Raw genomic sequence first — 13056 nt, 5'->3', positions numbered from 1 at the left:
AGTGGACCTTTTGCAGTTTTTCCCCTCATTTTGTATTTAATTATGAGGTTCAAAAACTTCATTTTGGTGACTTTTTATGCAATAATTTGTGCTGGATTAGCTTGTCTGTTGGTATCTTAACGAGCACGCTTTTTGATGCACTGAAAAATATTTACTACAATGTTGTCAAATTGCTTTCCAAGATAATGTTCCACCTTTTTCAGTCCAAACATACACACACACACACACACACGTGAATGGAGAGCCGACACAGAGGAACACACATCACACATATTCAGGGTAAAAACCTTCCGAATTGGTCACTGTAGCTAGCTAGTTCCACTGGATGGATAATGGTCAGAATTGACTGTGTTCTTCCTTGACCCATGCTACACCCCTCCACTGAGTTTTGTGAAAATCGGTCTTGTAGTTTCTGCGTAATCCTGACAAACACAGACACACACAAGTGAAAACATTAGCTTCCTTCTGCTCCTGTGGGGTTCACGACTGTTAGCTAGCACGTACTTAGCGTTAGCTATCTCAACTAGTAAATATAACAACCTTACCCTGTTTGGCAGTATTTTTGAACATGTGTTCAATATTCTGCGACAATGACGCTGCTGCCTGCTTTCTCTTCCGTCTCTCCTGCTCTTTTCGCCCCATATTCACTATCCAGCTGGATGTTGTTGGCCTCACAGATTTCGCTATGAGTGCATAACGTCAGTTGCTGCGCACAGGGCCGGCCCTGACTAATTTGGTGCCCTAGGCAAGATTTTAACTGATGCCCCCCGCATCACAGTCAGTTCCACCACAGATCATTATTATTCTCTGCTATGAAGGCAGAGAATGAGTTGTTCGAGAGGTTTTTGAGCCGCCTTGACCCGAAGGACCTGGAGCCACTGGCCCCCCACAAAGCCCTCTCTTGGTGTGTCCCAGACAGAAGTGTCTCAGGTATGGGTATGGAGCCGGGTCTGGAGTACTTACCTACTGTCAAGGCAAATGACACTGTTTTTGACACATGTAATTGTAAACACTTCTGAGAAAAGACAATGAATTGAATATAGCAGTCATCATTGGCTCAGAACTCAATATATAATGTGTTCCTTCATAATAATCTTTCCTACTGTCTCGGAAGTGTACTAACCCAAAAATTACTAACACAGCCCCCGAAGAGGCTGACTATGGACCAGAAATGTTACATAGCTCAGCTGGAGCTGGCGGAGATGGAGAAGGACATGCAGAGGTCTCGTGAGGAGTCAGAGGCAGAAATTGATCACTACAAGGTAGGAGCTGCTGATGTAACTACCTCATGGTGACTTCTACACAATATCATAGACTTCTGCTTGGGAGAAGAAGTTAACTTTAATTAGCATTTTTGGATACTTTTTTCTTTTTTTCATTTCCCACACAGGCCATCATAGAAGCTGCAGATATCCGTCTCCTTCAGATCAAGAAAGAACGCGACTTTGTGAAACCGAAGAAAGGAGACATGATGGTAGCGGAAAAGGTCACACGTTACATTCAGGACCGAACTCGGGCCAAGGTGACTAGACTAAGAGAGTGAACACTGAGACCACGTGTGTTTGTTTTTACCATGCTGGCTATTTCTGTTTTGTTTGTTGTTGTTTTTCTCTGTTGAATAGCAATTTAGTATATTGTTTTGATTTCATCAGATTGAGTCCTCTTCTCTTTTGACCATTAGATCTGCAACCTTTCCTTTTAGGGGAAAACAATCACATTCTGTGCTTTTCTTGTATCAGCATCCTACAAATGGCCTTGTTTAACCCTGCTCTGGTACCATGAAAAAAGTTACATTGACAGTACCATTGGGGTGGGGTCACAGAGACCCCATGGTACCACAGCAGGGTTAAACTGCTTGTTCTTAAAAACGGTTGTATCTTTATGCTGTTTAATGCTTTCTCCTAAAAATGCGATGAAAACTGTGATCACGGCCTCTCCCATAGGAGACCCTTGTAGAGAGTCTGCAACTGAAAAATGCAGCCCTGAGAGAGCGGCTGAAGAACCTCGAAATGCAGCTAAAAGAGGTAGGAGATGCTGCAAGTGGACAAAACATTAGGAAAAGCAAACATGTTAAGTGAGCAGACATATATGGACTAAAGTTTGTAAAAGCCATGATTTTGAAAATACAAAGTTTTCTATACATACGTACGGCATTTTGCCAGCCTTTAACAAGTGTCTTTTTACTGTTTACCCCTCCTGGCAGAAGGAACAGAGGCATGAAGCTCCGCACAAAAGGGACAAGTTAGAAAAAGAAAAACGGAAATTAAAAGAGGAGTTGCATGAGAAGGACAAGGAACTCCAGGTTCTCAATCTAAAGTATCGAAACATGCTTCAGGTCCTCAAGTCTAACAAGGTGAGCCCTCAATGTCTGGTTCTCACTGGCTTGGTTGGTGGATCTGAAGAGCTAAGTAAGGTTCCTGAAATCTGAACAGAGTTACAGGGAGATACAAATATTTTTAATTTGGCTCATCAGTGAGGTGTGTAGCTCATGTCCTTTTTTTTGTCGAAGAATATGTAGAGGGAGTTTAAGAGTTTCCTGCAAGACCCCTCTCTTTTACCTTCAACTTATTACTGTTGTGCTCTGTTCTCTTAGAAACAGCTACAGAACGCTATGTGTGAATCAGACCGACTTGACAGAGAGATCTCTGCACAGAATGAAATGCTGGTGAAGCTAGACAGTGAATGCCTGCAGGCAGAAAAGGTGAGTTTCCACACAACAGGCACTGGGTATACCTGTATCCTAACAGGCAAAACAATATTTGTGGTAAAGTTGTGCTAATGAGACTATTTCTCTGCTTTGTCTTGTTTATTCTTCTTTAATGCTCCACTCCTATTATGTCCTAATGTTGCCGTGCTTTGCAGGAGCGAGCCGAGGCGGAGGCTGAGAACCAGAGACTGCACAGTCAGCTCTCCGAGTACCAAGTGCCAGATGTTCTGGAGTATGCCAAATGCATCGCTCGACATCATGAGGTGAGTGGAGCAGCCAGTTGCTTGTTACAACAGCCTCGGGTGGACTGGGACCAAAATTCAGCCCTGGCATTTTAACCACAACCAGCCCCCCAATATCCAAACCATAAACAACCATCAGTTACCCCCACCCCATTGGCCTCCTCCCGCCCCACACACCACCACCAAAAATTGCACACAGAGTGTAATGTCACAAACCTGGGACTATACAACAAGTTCCTCAACTTTGAATGTGACCATTGATAATTAGTCTTTCGTTTTTGACCAGCACTATTAGACAAACACAACAACTGGAGGTACAACTCTACACTAAAGGTGCGCCTCTGTTGTCTTGCCTCCCTGTTCTGCTGCCTGTCCCTGTATGTAAGTTCCCCCTACTCTAAGTGTTAATTACTATAATGTCTAAAGCCAATATCATAAGGGCCCGGCTGCACATCTGTGCACCTCTGTTTTCTTTGTACCTCTACTGCACTCACCTCTCTGTCTCTGCCAAGCCTAGCATCACTGGGATTAGAAGACCAAGGGACCACACTGCCTGTGCTGGGCCTAGCAACATCCTAGTTGTGATTGAATAAACACATATATTAGACAAAGAAGATCACGATGTAAATGCCTAATAGATGACCAGTGGCTCTTACTTTATAAGGGCCCTGTGTTTTGGTTGATCATGTCTCATGGAATTGTAAGCTTTTTTTTTCCCCCCCCAAACAGTTTTCATCTCATTTTAGGTCTTTGTCAGATGATCCAGCACTATCCTCAACAGTTGCTTTAAATTTCATTGTAATTATAGTTTTTTGGAAAATGCTTAAAATAAAGTCTAAAATCCAGATCTGATAAATATAATAGAAATGATAATTAACTGTCAGAACTGTTATGTGATGAAGGCTTTGATTTGATTTTGTGGTCTACATTGGGAAGGAGTTGTCAGTTGTGTATGAGTATGGTAGTGTGTTACCCATTGCGGGAGATTACATTGCTGACAAACAATGTAGATTACGTCCACTGCCTGTAACACCTAGACACGAAGCCCAAGGCTGTAGTAACTAAGAACCTGGGATATACACAATCCCAGGTGCAAAAGTTATCTGTTACCTCTCTCTGTAAAACTGCATATAGAGAACAGAAGCAAACAAGGGCATTAGCTTCCAATTGTCTAAATTAAATCAAATTTGCAAATGAAAAGCATTTACAAAAAGACTATGAATCAGGTGTTGCAGTTAAATGACATTTCAGTTTCAAAATGATGAATCCCGATTTATAAAGCTTGTATCTAAATTAACATCAGTGACACCCAATATCATTACAAAGTACAATAAATATTAAAAGAATATGAACCCCACATAATAAAATACACACATCTGTCATGTGTTCTCCCCTGAATCCCCCATTGCCTAATTAGCCTACTGTTACCGTACTAGCCTATTTCATACAATATAGATAAAATATGAACTGTCAATGGTAGTCTAACAATAGATATGTGCCCGTTTTCTCACTACCTCGTCCTCCATGACACAGCAGCAGCAGCAGAACCAGAACATTTTGAAAATATCTGTTAATTTGGCACATTTTGGAGCATCTTCATCTCACTTTCTGGGCACCACCTTTTAGTTTTTTCACAATCCATCTCTAATGATTGACACCAAGTGAAAGCAGGTCTCGTTTTACTTTGAATGAGAATTTGAATGACCATTATCTCAGCCTCCTCCTCAGCCAATCAGAAAGCTGGGCTGGCCCATTTGTCTTTGTAGGGGGGCTGATTATTGCACACAGATTAAAAACATAAAAAACATATTTTTCAACTTCGACTGGCCCAGCTAACTAAAAAATGGTTTGGCCCATCTGGCATTTGCCAGAATTGCCAGATGGCCAATCTGCCAGTGACAACAACCGTCATTCTTGCCGTGTATCCAGTGATGCTTTTTGTCTTACATTTTCAGAAGGCCTTGCCAACCCGACATAAATAAAGGAACAGACTGAAAGCCTCAAGAAACTCATAGCAAGATGGGGTGCATTGCCTAACAGCGCTAGAGGAAAGAGGTGAATTTTTCACAGAGAGCAGTAATGTAGTTTTCAATCAATTATTTAGCAAATCTTACATGTTACATGGCAGAAGATTCTGGTCCATAGAGACAGAGGAGGTTGCTCCTCCTCTATTTTTGAGAGGCAATAGGAGATCAAAATATAAAAAAGAATAATTTGTTGAAATAAACCATTACCAAATCTCAGTATCATTTTTAAAATAATTTCTCTCTTCTTTAGAAAAAATCCATTATTGAAATTCTGATTAAAATGCTTCAACAGCGACACCTGCAGGCAGGGGGGAAAGGGCAGGCTGTGTGAAGTGGTGGTGGGGGGCAGAGGAGGACGGGCTCCTGCTGCCCTCCTTAGGGCGGGATCTCTGATATCAATTTAATGTACTTCATTTTTTTTCATGCTAATCTGTTATTGGCCAAAACACGTAGGTTGGCCCTAACCTATCAACAACCAGAATGCACTCTTCAATTCTCTACCACTGTATTGTACGTGAGTGTGATGAAGTGATGGTAAAGCGATAGATAGCGATAGATACAGTACCATATTAGAAAAGAGAAATTATAAGTGCAAATTACGAACCACTTTTAGATTTTTCAGATTTACGTTTCCTGACACATTTCACACACACATGCACCTGAGCTGTAATGCTGCTGCAGCTTTAAGGGACGAGCTTGGTTGCTTTTCATATTGAATGTACCAAGTCACATTGGCTTTTCTGCCCTGGTCTTTAAACTGGCAGACATTCTGGTTTCCAATAAAGACTCTCAGCCTGAAAACTACTGCCTGCCTCCAAAGAACAAATCTAAACCCTGTACTGTTATTTTGTGACTCACTACATGGCAGGTTTCGTTCCTCTCAAAAGAGGCTGAAACAATGATTCAAATTGCAGAAGTAACTAGGGAAATGAATTAGCCCACGTGCTGCCTACCAGACTGATCCTGTGCTATGGCTCGGTTCAAGGTCAGAATATCATTTGAAAACACAAAAGTGTTAATCTGGAAAGAAAAACAATGAAGAAATGGTGTATACTGTCACCACAAATAAAAGTCTGCCATTGTGTCGTAATGTACTGCTACACTGCACTTGCTATCGTGGTGATGAGAAGTGAGCTTCTGAAAAACAACACATGAAAATACTTACCTTTTTCATATACATATCCTTTGGTGGACCTAAGACTTTCCGCAAAGACTTGTACTCCGGTCGATTCTTTCTATCTTTGTCTTTCCTGTCTTTGTTGCCTAGTGTCCTGTGTCAGAGCGTGGCATGGAGCCAAGGGAAGGGGATTGATGTGGCTTCTATAAAAAGGTGGGTTGGGCAGCATCAATCCAGAACACAAGAATCAAATAGGGTCATTGCCAAGCAAACCATACACATCCACACACAAAAATCAGATGGAGAACACTTCAGAAAACTAAGTATGAAAATAAGGTTTTGCATGTAATAACTCCACCTTCTATTAACAATCCTCGGTGATGTAAATCCTATGGTTTAAATTGTAAGTAAACTTGTGTTTTTTACCTTTTTATCGCAGGATGCCTACACAAACCAGCTGACGTAGTCAGCCAGCTCAGCTAAGTACCGATTGTTTTGGCTTGTTGCCCCTGTATTCGTAACCTTAGCACAGCAGCTACTGTTTGTTAGTTACTTACTTACTTAGTACATTTGAATAGGCTATTGTGTTAGCATTCCTGATAGGAGGACTTATGCGCTCTCGCCAGGGCAGTGTTTCTTGTTATCTTGCAATATTTGGGGCTTTCGTTATGAGGTGCCATTAGGGACATTATTCACCCCATGGTACAGACACTATATACTGAGATACACTATATACTGAGACACACACACTATATACTGAGATGTATTAAAAGATTAAATGCATCTCAGTATAGTTTTCACCATGTTCAGTCTATACGCTGTATACTGAGACGCAGACACTCTATATTGAACACTGAATACTGAGACAAGTACACTATATACTGAAAACTATACTATACAAAACTATACTGCAGTGAGGGAAAAAAGTATTTGATCCCCTGCTGATTTTGTACGTTTGCCCACTGACAAAGAAATGATCAGTCTATAATTTTAATAGTAGGTGAGAGACAGAATAACAGCAAAAAAATCCAGAAAAAAACGCATTTCAAAAAAGTTATAAACTGATTTGCATGTTAATGAGGGAAATTAGTATTTGATCCCCTATCAATCAGCAAGATTTCAGGCTCCCAGGTGTCTTTTATACAGGTAACGAGCTGAGATTAGGAGCACTCTCTTAAAGGGAGTGCTCCTAATCTCAGCTCGTTACCTGTATAAAAGACACCTGTCCACAGAAGCAATCAATCAATCAGATTACAAACTCTCCACCATGGCCAAGACCAAAGAGCTGTCCAAGGATGTCAGGGACAAGATTGTAGACCTACACAAGGCTGGAATGGGCTACAAGACCGTCGCCAAGCAGCTTGGTGAGAAGGTGACAACAGTTGGTGCGATTATTCGCAAATGGAAGAAACACAAAATAACTGTCAGTCTCCCTCGCTCTGGGGCTCCATGCAAGATCTCACCACGTGGAGTTTCAATGATCATGAGAACGGTGAGGAGTCAGCCCAGAACTACATGGGAGGATCTTGTTAATGATCTCAAGGCAGCTGGGACCATAGTCACCAAGAAAACAATTGGTAACACACTACGCCGTGAAGGACTGAAATCCTGCAGCGCCCACAAGGTCCCCCTGCTCAAGAAAGCACATGTACAGGACTATCTGAAGTTTGCCAACATCTGAATGATTCAGAGGAGAACTGGGTGAAAGTGTTGTGGTCAGATGAGACCAAAATCAAGCTCTTTGGCATCAACTCAACTCGCCGTGTTTGGAGGAGGAGGAATGACCCCAAGAACACCATCCCCACCGTCAAACATGGAGGTGTAAACATTATGCTTTGGGGGGTTTTTCTGCTGGGGACTGGACAACTGCACCGGATGGATGGGTATTCCAGCATGACAATGACCCAAAACACACAGCCAAGGCAACAAAGGAGTGGCTCAAGAAGAAGCACATTAAGGTCCTGGAGTGGCCTAGCCAGTCTCCAGACCTTAATCCCATAGAAAATCTGTGGAGGGAGCTGAAGGTTCGAGTTGTCAAACGTCAGCCTCGAAACCTTAATGACTTGGAGAGGATCTGCAAAGAGGAGTGGGACAAACCTGGTGGCCAACTACAAGAAACGTCTGACCTCTGTGATTGCCAACAAGGGTTTTGCCACCAAGTACTAAGTCAAAGGGGTCAAATACTTATTTCCCTCATTAACATGCAAATCAATTTTGTTGTTATTCTGTCTCTCACTGTTAAAATACGCCTACCATTAAAATTATAGACTGATCATTTCTTTGTAATTGGGCAAACGTACAAAATCAGCAGGGGATAAAATACTTTTTTCCCTCACTGTATACACTCACCTAAAGGATTATTAGGAACACCATACTAATATTGTGTTTGACCCCCTTTCGCCTTCAGAACTGCCTTAATTCTACGTGGCATTGATTCAACAAGGTGCTGAAAGCATTCTTTAGAAATGTTGGCCCATATTGATAGGATAGCATCTTGCAGTTGATGGAGATTTGTGGGATGCACATCCAGGGCACGAAGCTCCCGTTCCACCACATCCCAAAGATGCTCTATTGGGTTGAGATCTGGTGACTGTGGGGGCCAGTTTAGTACAGTGAACTCATTGTCATGTTCAAGAAACCAATTTGAAATGATTCGACCTTTGTGACATGGTGCATTATCCTGCTGGATGTAGCCATCAGAGGATGGGTACATGGTGGTCATAAAGGGATGGACATGGTCAGAAACAATGCTCAGGTAGGCCGTGGCATTTAAACGATGCCCAATTGGCACTAAGGGGCCTAAAGTGTGCCAAGAAAACATCCCCCACACCATTACACCACCACCACCAGCCTGCACAGTGGTAACAAGGCATGATGGATCCATGTTCTCATTCTGTTTACGCCAAATTCTGACTCCACCATCTGAATGTCTCAAGAGAAATCGAGACTCATCAGACCAGGCAACATTTTTCCAGTCTTCAACTGTCCAATTTTGGTGAGCTTGTGCAAATTGTAGCCTCTTTTTCCTATTTGTAGTGGAGATGAGTGGTACCCGGTGGGGTCTTCTGCTGTTGTAGCCCATCCGCCTCAAGGTTGTACGTGTTGTGGCTTCACAAATGCTTTGCTGCATACCTCGGTTGTAACGAGTGGTTATTTCAGTCAAAGTTGCTCTTCTATCAGCTTGAATCAGTCGGCCCATTCTCCTCTGACCTCTAGCATCAACAAGGCATTTTCGCCCACAGGACTGCCGCATACTGGATGTTTTTCCCTTTTCACACCATTCTTTGTAAACCCTAGAAATGGTTGTGCATGAAAATCCCAGTAACTGAGCAGATTGTGAAATACTCAGACCGGCCCGTCTGGCACCAACAACCATGCCACGCTCAAAATTGCTTAAATCACCTTTCTTTCCCATTCAGACATTCAGTTTGGAGTTCAGGAGATTGTCTTGACCAGGACCACACCCCTAAATGCGTTGAAGCAACTGCCATGTGATTGGTTGGTTAGATAATTGCATTAATGAGAAATTAAACAGGTGTTCCTAATAATCCTTTAGGTGAGTGTATATCTACACTCAAAGAAGATATACAAACACCTCCATGGGTCCTCAGTCTTGAAGAGCACATACAGGTCATATGTGATTGTGTCTTCAGTGCAGATAGATGATTTAAGAATTTACTTGCGCCGATAGGCTGCTCCTCAGACCTCAAAGACAATCCCATGAGATTGATTGGTGTTACCTATATAAGCAGTACATCAGTGTATAGGGTCTGTAGGGTACCTGTGGCTGTCTCTGGTGCTGGGCTTCGGAGCCACACTCATCTCGCAGCACAGATCTCTACCCTCCATCATCAGGAGCCTCCCGGTCTCCGTGCCAACGATGACTTGCTTGTCTGACAGCCAGGCGTGGAACAGGACGTTGTGGGCTCCCTCTGCGTAGTGGAACAGCTTGAACACCCCCCTGCCACTGACACAGATCTGCGTGTTGTCCTGAGGGTTAAAGCTAACCTGTGGGGGGGGAGAGAGAGAGGTGTATGATTTAAAAAATCCAACCATATGAGCAGTTTGGTGCAACTGCAGATATTAGTTGATAACGCTTTACTCGGTACCTGAGAGACTGGTCGTGATGCTGGTCTTCACCGAGGCCAACACCTTGTGCTTCTCCCACATAGTAGAGGGTGCAGTCTGGGGCCCCCGACTGGCCGATAAGGTACTTGGAGTCTGGGGAGAAGGCCAGGGAGACGAACTCCTGCATTGGGAAGTCCCCGGCACTCAGGACTTTCCTCTTCTGGTGCTGCTCGTGTTTTAGGTCATACACGGTGATGGTGCTCTTGTCCCCCATCTCAAACACGGCCAGGTAGTGTCGGTTGGGGCTGATGGCCATGGCCTTCATGCCCTGACTTCTCTCTGTGCATGTTGTAGGGGGTTTTAGTTTTTTTGTTTACTTGTTAAATATTGACCATCAATAAAATGTAATCAAGCTTTCCTCATGAATGTTATGATGCAGAGCGAATGGGACAAAGGTGCTACAATGACATAGAGGACCCTATTCTAAAAGCTTTTACACTAGGTTTACAGACATTTTTATTTTTCCGATGAGGGAAACAAACAAAGCATTAAAGAAGTGGTGAAGAGTCACAGAAATCAAAGTCAATTAAATGTTCATTTCGTACCATTGGGAGTGCTTTCAATGGGAGGCAAATATAGCATGAAGTTAAATTGTATAGTATTTTATGTATGAGTACGAAACAGTTACCTGGGATTAGGGCTGGGCGATATGGCCAAAATACAATATTGTGGTATTTTTCACATTTTTGATGGTATGACAGTATATGTCAATTTTATACTGTTCATAAAGCAAAAATAATAGGACACAACTGACATTGAATTACGTTTCCTGTTCTGTGTCAGTTGTCTTGAAACCAAATCATGTCCACACTATCGAGGATGCATGTTTATTCAGGACAGATTCACTAGGGTCACTTTGCTGTGAAGTTTCAGCCACACTCCTCTCCTCCATCTCGTCTTCATTGATTGTGCATTGATCACGTTTGTTTGTTTATGTCAACACGTAATACACATGGAATGTATTTTCGATATTTGGCTGAGGCACATTCATTCCAGAACAAGGGTTGCATATGAGCAGCGCAGCTCTGCGCAGAGATACAGAAATCTGTGCAGAATCGCACAGTGCAGCGCAGCTCTGAGACACTGCTGCGGGAGGCGAGCTGTGGCTGTCAGACAAAAGATTATGCAGAAATAAAGAGGGACGTGTTAAGCTGAATGAAAACTACTGCTGCCCCCTTGTTAACGGAGGCGAATGTCAACTTTCATTACACAATGAAGCTGTGAACAGCACTGTCAAAACCATGGATATAGAATTCTAGATTGATTATTTTTAAAACATGAATGTAAATCTATGATGCACAATAATTAATTTGTTACTTAAATGATTGGCAATTCTATTTTTTTTAAATAACTAAAATATAAAAATAAATCATGCAATTACATCGATTTCTGCAGGTTTTGTGAAGAAAGGTGGTCGCGTTCTTGTAGCGCAGATTTGCAGGATCAGTGGCGGCTGGTGGAAAATGTTCTAGGCAGGGCTGTACCACATACAACAATTTCAGCAACCATCCCGGTATGATTTATTGCAAATCAGTTAAAGTTAAAGAAAGAGTTAAAGGGATAGTTGACCCCAAAATGACAGCCAGGCCTTTGTGGTGTACCACTGCGAGAGCCTGGCATGTGCGACGTCCCTCCGCTCACCTGCTGTCTGATTGCGGGCTCAGGCTGATCTGGGCCCAGCTCTTACCTCTAGTTTTTGCGTCAAAGGTCTCCTCTCAAACGGACTTTGGAAGAGAGATTTTACAGAGTTAGGGTTGGGTCTGGAAGCAATGATAATTGCGGTCGCCTTTGTCATGAAGTTAAAATGGCGCCCATACAGACTAGTACTGACTTTAGCAGTGGCTCGTTAGGGGCGATAACATATTCGCCCTTTTCGGACTAGATTTGAGGACTATTTTATGTCCTATCTTGAATATGTTGGCTAAATTGCTACATAGACCCGCCTCCTGTGGACAATCATCTCTATCTCCCCATTAGTTACAATCAGTTTGGAACATAGCCTATACACTGCGACTGTATATTTCATAATTATATGCTAACACACATGGGTACACAGGACAGAATTAAGCAACACAAATAAATACTGAACTGTGAGTTTAAGGGAAATAATAATGGAAAGTATCTGGGACAGGTATTGTAAATGTAATCGCCATCATGAGGGAGAACACATTTGTCATTTTTGTAAACACACTGCTCAAAAAGAAAGGTAAATAGAAGCAACGGCAACAAATATCTGGCAATTAAGACATTTTTTTAAAAACAAATACCATAATTTTAAGTGTTTTATAAAAAATGTTTCAGTATGTCCCGGTTGCTAATTTTTAAAATCTCGTCAGCCTGCTTATATCCTGCTTTGGTCTATGACCAACATCTTTCCAACAATAATTTATTTAAAGCAGACTTTACTTAATAATTTTAAAAGAGGTAACTAAAATAAAAAACAGAATATATGGCTATATATGATAGGAATCCGGTGTGTATGGTTTTGAGGATAAGGGGATGTGTTCAGTTTTTGTAGTATTTTGATTATAGGTGTATCTGTGGTCCTTTTGTCCTCATCCAGAGCTGTCTTCATTGCTGGATTATAGAGGGCTCTGTTGATGTATTTCTGTCTTTGATTGATGTGAATCCAGATATGCAGCAGGTGTAATGATTGCTGGTATATTTTGGTAATCTATAGGCCATTGTTATTGCATGATTTTGAATTTTCTGTAATCTGTTTGTCTGGTTTGGTGAGGCTGTGATCCAGGCTGGTAAGGCATATTCAGAGATCTGAAGTAGCTGGTATAGAGGTTCAGTCCTGTTTGGGGTGAGGTGCCATATTGTTTTCCACAC

The 13056-nt window shown here is 42.2% G+C and overlaps 1 protein-coding gene across 1 annotated transcript; it reads left to right on the top strand.

Annotated features, from left to right (window-relative positions):
* The first annotated feature begins 1160 nt into the window (after positions 1 to 1160).
* On the top strand, positions 1161 to 6559 carry LOC136758338 (cilia- and flagella-associated protein 263-like). Its single transcript, XM_066712586.1, has 7 exons — positions 1161 to 1262; positions 1391 to 1522; positions 1944 to 2024; positions 2174 to 2353; positions 2594 to 2701; positions 2863 to 2970; positions 6533 to 6559. Exons 1-7 carry the CDS (start codon positions 1161 to 1163, stop codon positions 6557 to 6559), a joined length of 738 nt encoding a protein of 245 aa, XP_066568683.1.
* The last annotated feature ends 6497 nt before the right edge of the window (positions 6560 to 13056 follow it).

Source organism: Amia ocellicauda, chromosome 9 (genome assembly GCF_036373705.1).
Source record: "Amia ocellicauda isolate fAmiCal2 chromosome 9, fAmiCal2.hap1, whole genome shotgun sequence".
NCBI lineage: Eukaryota > Metazoa > Chordata > Actinopteri > Amiiformes > Amiidae > Amia > Amia ocellicauda.
The sequence above is the reverse complement of the archived record's forward strand: the minus strand, read 5'-3'. Positions and strand labels throughout refer to the sequence as shown.

Coding starts and splice junctions, on each gene's coding strand:
- LOC136758338 (XM_066712586.1), top strand. CDS start 1,161: ATGGACCAGAAATGTTACATAGCTCAGCTGGAGCTGGCGGAGATGGAG. Junction 1,263..1,390: donor CAGAAATTGATCACTACAAG/GTAGGAGCTGCT, acceptor TTTCCCACACAG/GCCATCATAGAAGCTGCAGA. Junction 1,523..1,943: donor AGGACCGAACTCGGGCCAAG/GTGACTAGACTA, acceptor CCTCTCCCATAG/GAGACCCTTGTAGAGAGTCT.